Source organism: Rhipicephalus sanguineus, chromosome 3 (assembly GCF_013339695.2).
Source record: "Rhipicephalus sanguineus isolate Rsan-2018 chromosome 3, BIME_Rsan_1.4, whole genome shotgun sequence".
Taxonomy (NCBI): Eukaryota; Metazoa; Arthropoda; class Arachnida; order Ixodida; family Ixodidae; genus Rhipicephalus; species Rhipicephalus sanguineus.
Window position 1 is genome coordinate 115,012,861 of NC_051178.1, and position 14,550 is coordinate 115,027,410.

A 14,550-nucleotide genomic window follows, 5' to 3' on the forward strand; every position below is an offset into this window, starting at 1 on the left:
AAGACATTAGATTTTCTTGATGCTCTGGTGCTAAGCCTCAATATGAGTGTCACACTTGCCTAGCTGCACACAGCTTACAATTAATGTGCATACATTGGCTTTGTAGCAGTGAAATTTTCTCATGGCTCTTGTGTGTCACAAACTCTGGGGCTTTTGCATTTGTATTCCATTATCAGATCATGCTGGTTTTCTTGGATTGGGTGATCTGGGGCATTGTTATTGTCATATAGGAGTACGAGACATGAGCTTAAAAAGTTACATTCACTGCCCTGTGAAAAGTCTGGAATGCATTATGCTTACTATTAACCTTGATTATTCATTGGTTAGGAATATGTTGCTAATTGGCAGCCTCTTCAGGATCACCTTCTGTTTATTATTTGCAGGCTGCCCGGTTAGCAGGAAAACACCCAACAGTTGTAGGTGAGTAAGGAAAACTAGTTTTTTTAATGGCCATGCCCGTTCAAATTTTTTTCATTGTCAAGTTACTTATAGCTTTACTACCTGGTGATTATCTAGCCGTGGCGACTATGTCGCGTTTTTAAGAAAAACTATAGCAGCCTCGCATAGGTGGAAAAATATTGTGCGCTGTAACCTCTAGTCACCCAATCAGGAGCATTATGTTTAAAGCCACTCGCAGATTTGTCATCTTTTCTTATACACACTTTTGTTTTCTTGGCAGAATACATCTATGCAAGCTTACACTACAGTTGAGCATCGCTATAATGTAGTTGTATTTAATGTGAGAACATTTTCAATGTAATAAATGTTCGTTATAAAATGTGTTTGTTATGTGTTTACGAAGGTGAGGAGTACGGGATTGTTTTATTTATTTCGTGGTGGTGCCCGTGGCACGTAGCACTGCCGCGTTTGGCGCTATTATTGATCGTGACGACATTCTGAACTCAATGCACATGTTTACTTGAGGAGGAGGAGAGGAGAAGGAATATAGGAAAAGTAGGGAGGTTAACTAGACTATACGTCCAGTTTGCTACCCTACACATGGGGAGGGGAATACGTAAGTAACAGAGAAATGTTAAAAAAAATAATGGAGGTGGTTTAGGGGCCCTTTAATGGATGCTTTGAGATCAACTGTACTGTTAATGGTACTTTAGTAGGGACGATTGCTTTACCGGCACTGCAGACCCGAGCTGGGACCAGCACAAGCAAGAGGCCATGGACACCATCTTTGTGCGAGAGGTCCAGCCTGGAAGTGCAGCTGACAGGGCAGGCCTTGTAACGGGTGATCGCATCGTCTCCATCAATGGGCAACCTGTCACGGGGCGCTCCTACGCACAAGTCGTTGATCTCATCAAGAGGGGGTCAGTGTAGCTTGCGATGTTGCTCTCGCATGCTTTATCTGCTTTGTTTGCGTTCTTTCATCGGTGCCTACGTTTTCGTTAATCAGGCTTGGGGCACTGAGCATTCCGAATCATCACTTGTATGTGAAGAGATGCCAAAGATAAAAATAAGTAGAGTTGAGTTAGCAGAAATTGCTCAAGAAATGCTGTACTATATCAAATGCAATGAGCCACAGGGATTACGACTTGTTATACCACATAGTGGTAAAGAGCTGTAGGACACTTATGACTAGATATAATTGCAAATAAATTGATTTTCTGTGAAACTAAACTGTGCTTTTCCTGGTTGCCAGGATTGGAGACATGCTGCATTTTTCTTGTTACAAAATCAGATGCACAAGATTTGGGTGCACATTTTTTTCGCTACCTGAAGCCCTTGCAAACTTTGGTTCAGAGGTTAGAAACTGGTAAGCACTGCCAAGTAGAGCAGCAGCGTGTTTGCATATTTTTGCTTCCTCTTCTTTCCATATGATGTGCCATATATAGTATTTCAGCCAATAACATCAATTTCATTGAAGTCAAATTAGGGGAAATCAACTGTACAAAGTACTATATTCCAATAATAGAGCAATATGGAACAGTAGGCTTACACAGTTCTTCTTTCTTTACAGGGGTCTGTCTGTACAGCTTCTGGTTGTGCCCAAAGAAGATGACATCCTTCAGCTAGTAAGTATTACAATATAGCGAATGTTTGGCATACTGTGCTAGAAAGTCACGCTAGTGTTATTTGTGACCTTTAGTACCAAGCGGTATGCTGCGACTTGCAATGTTGCAGAGTGGTAATATTCTTAACAATTACTTGTCATTCAATTTCTCCTGTTACAATTGCTTTTGTAACCTGTGTAAACTGCAGTTGCAAAGAGCTTAACTTTCTTGTGTCCTAGTGCTGACTGTGATACCTTTACTGTTTCAATTTGCTTGGTGCCTTTAATGTTGCTTGATGTATCGATGCGTCACTGCATTACTGGAAAATGACTGAGCTGTCTTTGTTTTTTTCTCGCAGTATTTTGCCAGCGCAGCCTATCAACCGGTGCGGAGGCCACCGTGGCAGACTTCCCAAGCCCGCCCGAACACCGACGGCTCTTCCCTCCTTCCACCCCAGCGGGGACGGGGCGTTCCAACATCCGAGCCATCCTCGCCTGTACACTGCACTCCAGCGACCCACTTCCGGCCTGTCAATCCAGCTCGCCGTCGCTTCTTCGGCCTCGATCCGTCTCCACCACCAGCCATGACTGCGTCGGCCTCCGCTGCATCTCCACCGCAAGGCACAACACTGGGTGGCGCCACCGTCGAACATTGTGACCGAAGCGACCAGAGCAACTTGCTTGCCTCACAGCCCATGTCTCTCAGCTACCCGTCCTACCGAACAGCCGAAGTCGGCGTGCCTCGGCCAACCGTCACGTCCAAGATGCCTCCGAGTACAAGCGTTCCCATGCACCTGGGAACTCAGTTCCTCAAGCCCGAAGACCCTTGGTCCACCCAAGGCCAGGCAGACAGCGGTATTGGGAGTGTGGAAGACGCCGACACTAAGCAGACAGCGACGGTGACGACAACGGCGACGACAACGACGGCAACGACGCAATCAGACATGGCTAGCGACGACCACTCCTCCCTGAACCTCGTTGCGCAGCGGTTACACCTATTTGAATCGGGAGGCCTACTTGCCCGCTCGCTCGAGAGGATGAAGCTGTATCGGAGCGAGCTCGCGCGACTTACCTCAGGCTGTCCCGTGCCAATCGTGTCGGTGCGTGCGGCCAAGTTTGAGGAGATGGACGGCTCGGGCTCGGACGGCCGCAGGGGAGACGGTGCGTCGGAGACCTCGTCGCTGTCGGCAGCACCGCCGGTGTCCTTCGATCGGCTGCTGCCCCTGTCGTCGCCCACATCGCGCATCCCTTCATTTGACCGCTCACCCGACAGCCCCATTTACGAAGAGAAGGGCTTCTCCTCTTTACCCGACCAAAGCACACTTGCCAGGGACAACGAGGAGAGCTCGCCGAACCTTGACAATGGCACTGTTTGCCAAAGTGAGTCTCACTGCTCATGTTTTGTTGCTTTGGCTGCACTGCTCTACTACTGTGTAAAAAACTGCAGAGCTTCTAGTGTGCTCATCGTAATGAAGGAAGAGAAAAAGTGTGTAAATCATGTGACAAACCTCAGTAACTGTGCTTGTACATGACAAATTTGAAAAATTTTTGCGGCAATCGATTCATGAGGCAATATACTTAGTGAGGTAATTCAATTATGTGGAAAAGTGTTGCAGTGCCCCTTTAAGGAGTTCATACCACCATTAAGAGAATGTCGACAATACTGAGAAGTATGTTGAACAGTTTCGTAGTGGGTTCCATGTTCCTCCAATGTGCTTTAAAAGAGAGGCATTTATGTTACCAAGCCTGTAGTGCACGTTGACCATCCTGTCGGATGCCTACAGCTGTGATGTTGGTTTTTTTGCCACTAGCCACTGTGCTTTTGTCATCTCGGCACACACACTAGTATTGAAAAAAATTAATCTAGGATGGGAAACATGGGGCAAAGTTTGTGTGCTAATAGTGTTCTTAGTAAAAGGCACTTAATTTCTACCCTTACTCCTCAATACAGGATAGACTGGCAGTTTATTTGAAATCTGGTAACAGTTTATACTGATACATTGAGCAGTTATTAGATTTTACATTTGCATCTGTGCATGGGTTTCATCCTCTGACCTAGCAGTCAGCATGTCACCTTTTCCTAATGATACTCACCGACTTATCTTTTATGATATGAGTACTTCTGATGATGGAAGTTCTACTTAAGAGAGTGTAACTGGCACACAGCTGCAGCCTGTCATAAAATACTTATTCAGAAATTGCTGTGGCATCATTGTGCTGTACAAGGAGGAGCAGTAATAAGTTATGCTGAGATGTTTGTTTTGCTGACTTTTGCAAGAGGCTTACTACAAAGCTTTCATTTGCATTAAAAGATTGGCAGATTGGGCTACTCGGTAGGTCACAACTGCTGGCAATAGCTAAAGCGCTAAGCTAAAGACAACGGACAAACCGACAAGGGCATTCGTCTTTGTCTGTCACTTTGTCGATTGTCTTTAGATAAACACTGTTGCTCTTGTCAGTGTTCATTTACATGCATAAATGAACACCATGAATGAGTACAGTAAATCAACAGTAAATGTTCATTGTATTATCAAACATGGTTTGTGTCATCGCATCCAGTGTTCCGCTTTTGCTGGACACCAGCCAGGACTCCACATTTCGATTGGGGCCTTTAAATACAATCACTGCACAGTTTAAGAAACTATGAATAACTCGTGTGTCGTAACCTATCTATTGCTTGGTAGTATCTCTTTCGTCCAAATTTAATGGCAAGGCAGTTTGTTTGATATCTGCCAACGTTTGTTGCGTAATATTCTTGTTCTATGTCCACGGGTAACAAATACAACCACTTTTGGAAAGATGTTACATCTCGGTAAAGTTCTGTTTATGGTAGTGGAAGATTTGTCACAGGCATTGAAGAGGGCAATGTGGCAATGTTGGTTTTATGTTGTAGGTCACTGGAACACTGCACTTCTAGGCCCATGCACAGTTGCACAGGGTTGGTTGGGTTTTGCATGGGATGGTGGGGAGATAAGGCATCTATTTCACTGTGTGCGGCTCTGCTGGAATTGACGTGTGCACTGATACTGGTGGCCTTATGACATGGTGCAGTAAGACTGCCGCTGCACTGTTGTGATGATGCCACTTAATGCCGTGGTGCTTCCCCGTTTTCTCCTGTTCCTCGTTCCTCTCCTAACCCTGTTTTGCAGCGGATGATTTTGTCTCACCAGAGGTTGCCTCGTCTGTTGTGTATAGGAGAAAAAATGGTTGTCAAGGTAACTCTTTCGTAACACGTGCACGTTCACACTGCATGCTTCGCCCCTCCTTGCACCCACTGAATGCTGCTCCCCTCACAACCTGTCGAGGCTACGGAAAATGGGAGACTTTAGTGTGTCTCCAATTTACGTGCTGTTTCGTTCCACCCCATTCACCCAGCATGAACACAGCCTTGCAAGAATTCCCTAGTGTGTAGCATGTTTCGTGCTGTATTTAGATCATTTCAATGCTTGATCCACGATGTAACAGACCGATGATTTAACTATATTGGGCTTGTGGAATGAAACGTGACTTTAACACTTCTGGTATAACAACTGGTATGCGTGAATGCTTGAGATAACCACATAACGTGGCTACGAATTTCACCACTGAAGGGGCTGTTGGCTCTGGTATAAGTGTACGAGCCAACATTACACCGATGCTACACAAAGTGACGGTGGTGATACGAAACTAGGCGTGCTACTTAGCCCTAAATTGTCACGTTTCATTCCAAGAGTACTGTACATATCTACGTCATGTTGAGGTTATCTGATTTATCTACTCATTTGTTTGTGTGCACAGGTGCACTATTTTATGATGGATGGCCTGTGGCTGAAAGAATAACAGTTGTAGAAAAAGTTAGGGGTACAGACAAAGATGCAAGAGAAGGGGAACGGACAACACATTTCAACTATCATGTGTACAAGCAATCTTGCGTCCTTTCCAGTGCGCCGAACCTTTTCTGCAACGAATCCCTACCGACTAACTGAACTTTCCGCCATTTAAACAGTTGTTGCAATTTACACTATTCATCCAGTGGTCTACAGAAACAATAAGTGAGTGCTTCTTTACTTTAGGTGGATCATAATTGGTGACTATAGTTTCTTAAACACAACTGCAGTTTGCCAAAGTTCATTTTAAACAAGCTCTCCAAGAGACTCAATAGCACAAAGGTAGATTAATTTCTTGATTTGAATGGCAATGAGAAAGAAAGGTTGGTGTATTGCTTGCTACCTGCAGCTTTAGTTATGCATGTACTATGTGTCAGCCTCTGAACATGTGACTTGTACAGTCAGTTAGGCACAAGTATCGAACTGATTGAATGTGGCACCATTGCTTCTCCTTCTTTTCTCTCTCTCTCTTTTTTCCTTGCTCTCCCTCTCCCTCCTTCATGAGCAGAGGACAAGGCTCACCCGGCACGACGAACGTCGTACCTTCGAGCGACTGCAAACGAACGCCTTCACCTGGAATCGGACCAGAGCGAAGATGAACAACACTCCGTTTCCAGGTGAATGGCTTCATCACGGACACGTGTAGATCTGTGAAGAGGGTCTCTTTAAAGGCATCATCAGTACCAATGAGAACCTTTTATGGTTTACTGTGGATCATGTGCCACAGCATCAAAACCTCCTACAATTAATTTTGCTGCAGAGACACTTTGCCTCTGAGTGTTTTCAGGTCCTTTATATTTATAATGTATGAACGCGAGCCAGTTGATACGTGTCCACGGCTAAAATCAGTGCATTTTTATAAACACGGACAAGTAAAGACACAGGACAGCACTAGTTCTGCGTCCTTACTTGCCTGTGTTTATATTGTACTGTTTTTAACTATGGAGATTGCAGCATTGAAATAGCTATGAATTTGTCATTGTGCATGAGTTTTATATTCGTGAAAAACACTATGTAACCAGTCTTTCATAAGGTATTTTGTTAGTGAATATAGTTTAGCAAGTGTTGGTACCATGGCATGTAATAGGCACATGACGCAAACATTTTTTTTTTTATTTTGCACTTGTCTACGTCTCTGCAGCACGTCATCCACCCCAAGCGGATCTCATCGAATCCAAAGGCTAAAGGCATTCTTTGGCGACAAGGTGAGGCCGTAGTTTTTGCAGCAAGTGGCGAAGCAAGCCTTTTTGGCGATAAGAGCACTTTTTTTTTACATTCAAATTATCTTCCGAAGTCTCCTCTAGTAATCCAATGCTGTTTAACCTCGTTAAAAAGAAGCTGCATGGAATGTAAAAGCACTTTTGTTATACTCTGTTATTTATAACTTATTAGATGTGCTAATACAAGAGGTGAACATTTTGCATGGATCTTCCTGTTATCTCCTTGCTCATTGTGCCAAACTTCATCTGTACTGAGCTCAGATGAAAATCTGTAGGGGATGCATTTGCATGTCACTTCAACAAGAAAAGAGCTTCTTGTCTAATGTGGCACTTTTCTATGTACCAAAAGTTGCAACATTTATTAGAATCTTCCTGCAGCAGGGCTTAATGACACTCACAAGGAGGAAGCGAAGGCATTGACAAGTTAGGAATGTCTGTAGGAGACGCGTACAGCCTTTTGTTGACGGTTACAAACATTGCTGTGCTGTTGGAGATAGCCATGTCCTGTGCCTAAGCCAATGGGGTTTAGCCTCCAAATTTACGGATGCCCACTCCCAGGCTTCAAACTCATCAACACCTGGGGGGGATGTGAAGAATGGAGACTCAGAGGAACGGCAACAGTCACAACAACAACAGCTGCAGCAGCAGCAACTGCAACAACCCGAGGTGACAGGCGATGTTCAGGGCTGGCTTGCCTGCAAGACTGTCCTTGTGGATGGCAAGGTATGTCCCTCTCTCTCCCTGTTCATGTCTGATACTACTTTCTGTGAGTGAAGCAGTATGTGGAGCATAGGATGATGTAGGGGAGGTTGAGCAGTGTGGAAGTCACTACCGCACTTACACGAATCTAGGCCGATATATTTAATACAGAACTGTGGTGCTGGCCTGTGTTCAAGGAGGTCATTCTACCATAACATTCACGCACCTTGCGATGATTGCTATGGTGCAGGGGCCGGCAGCCTGTGGCCCGTGGGGCAGTATTATGCGGCCCCTGGCACGACGTCAGAAACCGCCCCCCTCTCCCCTTGTCACTTATCTGATGGCCGACATAGCAGTTTTGACCTCAAATGGACTTTTTGCTTGATACCTGTGTTTGTAAATTGCAAACTTGTGGCTTGTGTGCTGAAAATGAACATAACTTCTATTCCACTTTTGCACATTATTGTTAATTATGAGAATTTTTTCTCTTTTCCTGCAAACCCCCTTCCCCTTCGATTTGCTGTCCAGCCCCCGCCATGTTGGCTTCATGCGACTGGACCCTCCGCCTAAAAAGGTTGCCGACCCCTGCTATAGTGCGTAGGGAGCTCGTAACAAACTATGGAATGCTCTTGGCGACAAGGATCATTGTGCAGGGTTGATTCATGCAATGCAATCACACAAATTGCTCCTGGCTGAGTCTTATGAAAGCACATTTGTTTTGAACATTGACTTTGTTAATGCTGTGCTCCACTTAAAAATGGTCTGTACATCTTGTCCAATGCAGAGGTCAAGCGATCGCTCCTGGCGGCCTGTCTGGGTAGTCCTCAAGGGTGACAAGGTGTACATACTGAAAGACCGAAAGGTGGGGGCTCCCTTCCCGCTTGTGTGCGTGCGATGCTGGTGTGTGTAACGACGTGCCTTGCCCCAGCCTCTGTTCGTTGCAGGGAATTGTAGATGAGAGGTGGTTTAAAAACGTGCCGACATGTGGTGTGCCGACATCTGCTAATGAAAGTGCGGTCAAAGAAAACAAGCATCAGCGTTTTGCAATTACTGATTGATTCATTCATTGATTGGAAATGCTGAAAACAAGTACAGTTTATTGAACTGTCTCAAGGGTTGTGTTTAGGTTTTAAGTGTGGTGTGACTGGTATCAGGCACTCTGCAACCACCTCAGTGCATCTGCAAGCTGTCGGAAAATCCAGATTGTTTAATCGGAGGATAAACTATGGACAAGTTCACATGGTTTCCCAGCTTGCAAAACTATTTGTTGTGTTGAATTACTTGGCAGGTTACTGAGGGTTTGAACTCTCAGTATGAATATTCTCATCACTCTGCATTTTATCTTCCTTGCTGTAGTTGCCCACTTTCTTCTTGTGTTAGGCGATTACCAGTTAAAGTGAGAAAAAAAAACTTTCTTGTGGCAGCTTGCAGTCACATGTTCATTTAGCTACAAATCACTTGCAGTTATGCTTTGCAGCTAGCACCACTAAAAAATTATTTTGCTGATTATACATCTAATATTTATAATATTCTTATCGCTACCTATTACTGGGCTATTTGTTTCACTCTCATTACACTGTGATGGGACTGTAATAAGAATTGACCAATTAAAGTTAATTAAGAATGAACCAAAATGAAGTTAAGTACGATCAGGAGAGGAAAAGTCTTTCTTGTCCCAGACTTATGTCCCTTTGTTTTGCATTTCACTAGACTGTGATGAGCAGCAGATTTCACTAGACTGTGATAGGCATCTTGTGCGTGTGGTTGAATACTTGTCATTTGATAAGTTGATATGCATGCTTGTTCTGTTGAATTCCAACTGTACTTGTCACAGTGTAGTTTATCATAAAAACATGAGAAAGTATTTTTGTCTTTCGTCACTTGTCCTTGTGCAGACCATAGACTTTGCCGAGGGTTCACGCCTGTCGGTGCGCACCACGATGAGCGACGTGGCCCGCGACTATACCAAGCGCAAGCATGTGTTTCGACTCCGCATGGAGTCGGGCACCGAGTACCTCTTCCAGGCTGACAACCACAGCCGCATGATGCAGTGGGTTGACGCCTTCCGGCAGATTACCGCCGAGGACTCTGAGGTTCGCCAATCTTCGCGCATCGTTCCTACATTTAGAGCGTGCTGTTTGTTGTGTATCTGGGGAGCTATTCTGGAACTGTCTACTTCAGCCTTATGTCATCAGAGCACGTTCAGTTGCTGCAAAAAGCGGCAAGCCAGGACGTAATCGCGCCGGTGTGTTATACGGGAGGCCACCTTAAGGGGGGACATGGTTTTTAGAGATAACACAGGTTATTTCTTGGTCAAATTAGATGAAACTGCACTGCATTGTTCAGTTTCTTTAGCTTTATTTAACTATCCAGTTATATTTTACACAGGTCAATTATTTCCAGAGATAATTAGTAATCTCATTCTATTGTTTGCCAAAACAATAAAAAATTATCTATGCGACATAACATCATTATAAACCCATATATAGATACTAGAAAGCCTAAGGAGAGCAACGCTGCAAGCTGATTGGAAATTGAACAACTACTTCTCAATTTACAGCACTAATGAGTTCATGGTCTACACCTAGCCAAAAACAAGAAAATTTTAAATTAATATAAAAAAAATTGGAATAGCAGATTAAAAATCTGCTTGCAGCATTGCTTTTTATGCACATTTAGCTAGGTTGTGCAAAAAGAATTGTGGCTCTAGCTGTCCTAGGTCGACTTTTACGGAAGAAGCAAACAAGGGAAGTGGCCAAAATCCATGTTCTGAGAAAATGAGCAAAAAAGGTTAAAACTTTATTTAGCATTACAGAATGAAAAATATCAAAGGCACACATACTTTTAGTGATTAATGTGCACCAGGCATATAATCAGACTGATTGTTAGCATGAGCATGCCTTTTTTTTCAAGTTCTGCTGCGACGAGTGTCCGCGCGTCATCCACGATCCGTCGTATGACACAGCGATGTTTCCCGGGTTGTCCACGTTGAGTTCCGCGTAGATGTCACGAACCGAACTCGCGCACTCACTCATGAGTTTCGAGGCAGCAAGAGTAGCGGCAGGTGTTAGCTTCTTCTTCACGTACGCCTGCCACGTGTTCGTGTGGAGGCCGCGACGCGATATGTTCATCATTGCAAATAAATAGTTAAAAGCAGTCTGCCTGTTGCCAGTAGCCTGCATTGCGCGGGTGGCGAGCACGTTCACTGTGAATGGATTTATTTTCTGCTGTCCGTCGACGCGCAGCGAACTCCACTTTGACGACCCGTCACCGCAGTTCACACACACTAGCTCAAGCTTGACGGCAAGGCCGTATTCCCGCTCGCCTCTCCTGATCTCGGCGTCTCCGTTGCAAATCTTGCACTTTAAATGCAATATTATCAAAGCATTTACCGCCTCCAAGTCCAGGATGGTGAAGGTCGTTTTATCAGATGGGGGACCCGCGGCGTCCGCGCGTTTAGCGATAAGGCTGCGCTTCCGTTCCGTCGCCGCAGCAGATGAAATCTCTTGCAGCTTCTCTTCTGCCTTCTTCTTCTTGTCTTCTATTCTATCTGTTGGGGCTGCAGAATTTGTGTGTCGTGACGCACACGGCCGCTTTCCGCGACGTTGTCGGCAACCGACGGGCTCGTAGGACTAGCGTCCGTTAGGCCTACCGCGCTGGCGTCGACGGCCGCTGCGAGTTCGTCATCCTCGTTGTTCTGGGTCGTTGCGGGGCGCTTCCTGAAGTTCTCGGCTAGCGATCGCCTCACCCGCTTTCCGAATTTGTGTTTGGTGTGGAACTTCTTGAGGACAGGACCCATAGCTGTAGGCAGTCGACAACACCAGGACAAAATGGCGCACGCTCACGCGCGTCTCGGCGGTGAAGCAGACGCCGGAAACGCCGCTTGGCGAATCGGATGCCTAGATTTTGTCACGTGCCCCAAGCAGCCAATAGAATCGCGCGCTTGCACTTCTCGATGACGCGTTTTTGCTAGAAAACCAATGAGCAAGGTGAGCCAGCGGTGGCGGGAAATTGAAGATGAAGAACGGCTCTTCCAAACGAGATCAAGATGGCCACGATAGCCCGTGTGTACCGGCAACGGTTCGGCGCGGAAAGAGCGCGATTTTAGCGTCAATTTGCGCTCAGACAAACCTCATATTGGTGTTACAGATTGATTTTACGGCGGAAATAATGAAAATAGAAGCTACAAACTTAGCAGATTTGTGCAAAAATAGATATAGATTCCGAAAACGTCAGCTTCAAAAAGTCGATTTTTTAGCGATTTTCGGCCTTCTAAGACCCGTGTCCCCCCTTAAACCGAATTTGAGGGCTCACATGATCACAGAATCAGGGTCAATACACGGCCACCTAGATTCGCGCGGCCAAGAGCGGATCTCGGAAGGCTGCGTGCCCCGCATCTAAATGCATACCATTCCTCTCATTTGTGTCGAGAGTTCTGAAAGCCCCGCCATGTCCAAATGACCAGAGGCGTAGCCAGAAATTTTTTTCGGGAGGGGGGGGGGGGGTTAACCATACTTTATGTATGTTCGTGCGTGCATTTGTATGTGTGCGTGTATATATACGCAAGCAAAACTGAAAAATTTCGGGGGGGGGGGGGGTTGAACCCCCCCCAACCCCCCCTTGGCTACGCCCCTGCAAATGACGTGGAAGAACAACTGGAAACGGGGTGCGTGGCTTCTCAAGCTCTGGCCAATGAATGGTGGCTGAAATGGACAGTCCACTAAATGGACAGTTCGAGAATAGCTCCTCAGAACAGAATATTATTTTTTGAGAACTAAGCATGCATTTGGGAGGAAATGTCAAGGTGTGTCATCAGACCTCCTCACTCAAAGACATATGCGATATATATATATATATATATATATATATATATATATATATATATATATATATATATAGAAAAAGAGGCACGAATTTTTAAAAAATTTTGCAGAAATGTCTAGGCAAGCTACAAAGCAGCTAAAAAGTAAACATTTTTCAGACAATATTCAGCTGTAGATTATTCAAATAAGTGTCTAAATAAGTTAGTTCTTTTACAGCGAGGAAGAAGCTCTTGTGTTGTTGTGAGTCAAGTAACAAGAAGATGTAGATGAAACAGAAGAAGACAACGTGAACACACAACCAAATGAAGAAGGGAAAGGCTGATAGGCAAATAAAGGAAGTCTACACATCGTAAAATTCAAATTGGATCATATTGTAATGTTCACGTAAATACGAGACCTGTTGCAAAAAATGTTAACCATGCAGGCAAGAAAACAAGAAAAGGGAAAAATAAAATATCAGAACCATGTTTTCTTTTCTCGTTCCTTCTCTACACATGTAACCTTTTCTATGCTGAAACCCCCAGCAACTAGCTCAACTCTCTTGTCATTCTGGACCAGACCTACTTTTGTTGCAAAAATAATGGGGTGTTTTAGCAGTGTAGGTTTCATGTATGGTATGTATGATAATGCCGTACTGTCAAGATCAGCGAGCAGCTTTTTTTAGCCTGCGAAGCTTTTATTAGCTACTCTGATCATCTCATCATGTTACCGCACACAAAGAGCAACTCGTGCAGCTTAAAAATTTTAAAAAGCTATGTGCCGACCTTGACCGTACGGTATTTTCATACCTACCGTAAGTAAACCGGCACTGCTAAAGCACCCTAATGTTTATTAATAGGGTGAATTCAGTAGGTGTACGCTGCTTGAGAAGGAATGCAACCATTATTTGATGCACTGCAGGTGGAGGAGCTAATGCGCAGTGACCGGTCAGTGCTGGAGAAGGCGCAGGCCTTTGAGCAGAGCCGGCTGTCGCCCAGCAATGCTCCACCGGCCATGGTGCGGCCGGCACCTCGCAAGCTGGCTTTGCGTCACCGCTCACCCACATCAGGATCACCCCGGGTGAAGTCCCGACGGGCCTCCCTCGGGGGTGAGCAGCACCAACTCACACTCTTTGCTGCCTGCTGTCTTAATTAGGGGTAAAAGGATAATTCAGGAGCAGTTTTGGGTGAACACATTTTTTCAAGTTAAAATAGAGAAAAGGAATTAAGCAGACAACTCAATCGCAAGATTGAATCACTTAATTGAACGACTGTTCAAATTTTTTAAATGTGAAAATGCAGTAAAAAAAAATGAGTCATAAATTTGCCGTACGTACTTTGCGCTGCTCTGGTTATGCTGAAAGTGGGTTGTGTGGTGTTAAATGTTGACATGGCTGCCTCTGGTGTTGCCGCAGATGAGCCGTCGTTGAAGGCAGTCCACATGTGGCGAGGCAAGGTGGTGCACGGCTGGAAGAAGTTCCACGGCTCGCTGGCTACTCTCCCACCCAAGGGACACAGCATAGGGGTGCCTTTGCACGAGTGCCCACCATCACACGAGAACCAGGTGAAGGCGCAGTTCGACATATTTCACTTTTCTAGAGAGTGTTTACGGTCGCGCCAAAGTCAGAAAGAAGCGTGAATGTGTAGTACGTACTGGGATGAAACAGTCGCACCTAATTGCACAAAGTCTGGTGCTGCACACCGTCCCGCTTCGAAATGGCATTTTAGCATAGAATTTCGCAAAGCCTGCGTGAAAGGAAGCTTAAAGAGACCGACAACCACTCAGAACACGAATTGAGATAACCCCACTAATGGAAAGATTGTCTATTGTATTGTCTAAAACGCACCCTGTTTTTCTCGTTAAACGCGCATTTATATTTTTATTTTTTCAAAGTGCATTTATAGGCGATTACGGGACCTTTTACTGGTTCACGCTATTAATTGTCTCTACATTAGCGTTGA

General features: G+C 45.0%; 1 protein-coding gene across 3 annotated transcripts in view; it reads left to right on the top strand.

The window, feature by feature from the left end:
- Positions 1 to 14,550, top strand: part of LOC119386985 (rho GTPase-activating protein 23) — an 88,300-nt gene that overhangs the window by 45,313 nt on the left and 28,437 nt on the right. For 2 of the 3 annotated variants that reach the window (XM_037654279.2, XM_037654280.2), the window contains exons 4-15: positions 384 to 420; positions 1,142 to 1,319; positions 1,970 to 2,024; positions 2,362 to 3,382; positions 5,152 to 5,217; positions 6,377 to 6,485; positions 7,010 to 7,073; positions 7,647 to 7,811; positions 8,572 to 8,649; positions 9,683 to 9,880; positions 13,511 to 13,697; positions 14,004 to 14,152. In XM_037654279.2, coding sequence (XP_037510207.1) covers positions 384 to 420; positions 1,142 to 1,319; positions 1,970 to 2,024; positions 2,362 to 3,382; positions 5,152 to 5,217; positions 6,377 to 6,485; positions 7,010 to 7,073; positions 7,647 to 7,811; positions 8,572 to 8,649; positions 9,683 to 9,880; positions 13,511 to 13,697; positions 14,004 to 14,152 — 2,307 coding nt within the window. The remainder of the gene's footprint in view (positions 1 to 383; positions 421 to 1,141; positions 1,320 to 1,969; positions 2,025 to 2,361; positions 3,383 to 5,151; positions 5,218 to 6,376; positions 6,486 to 7,009; positions 7,074 to 7,646; positions 7,812 to 8,571; positions 8,650 to 9,682; positions 9,881 to 13,510; positions 13,698 to 14,003; positions 14,153 to 14,550) is intronic. The other variant, XM_037654283.2, reaches the window with a different exon arrangement.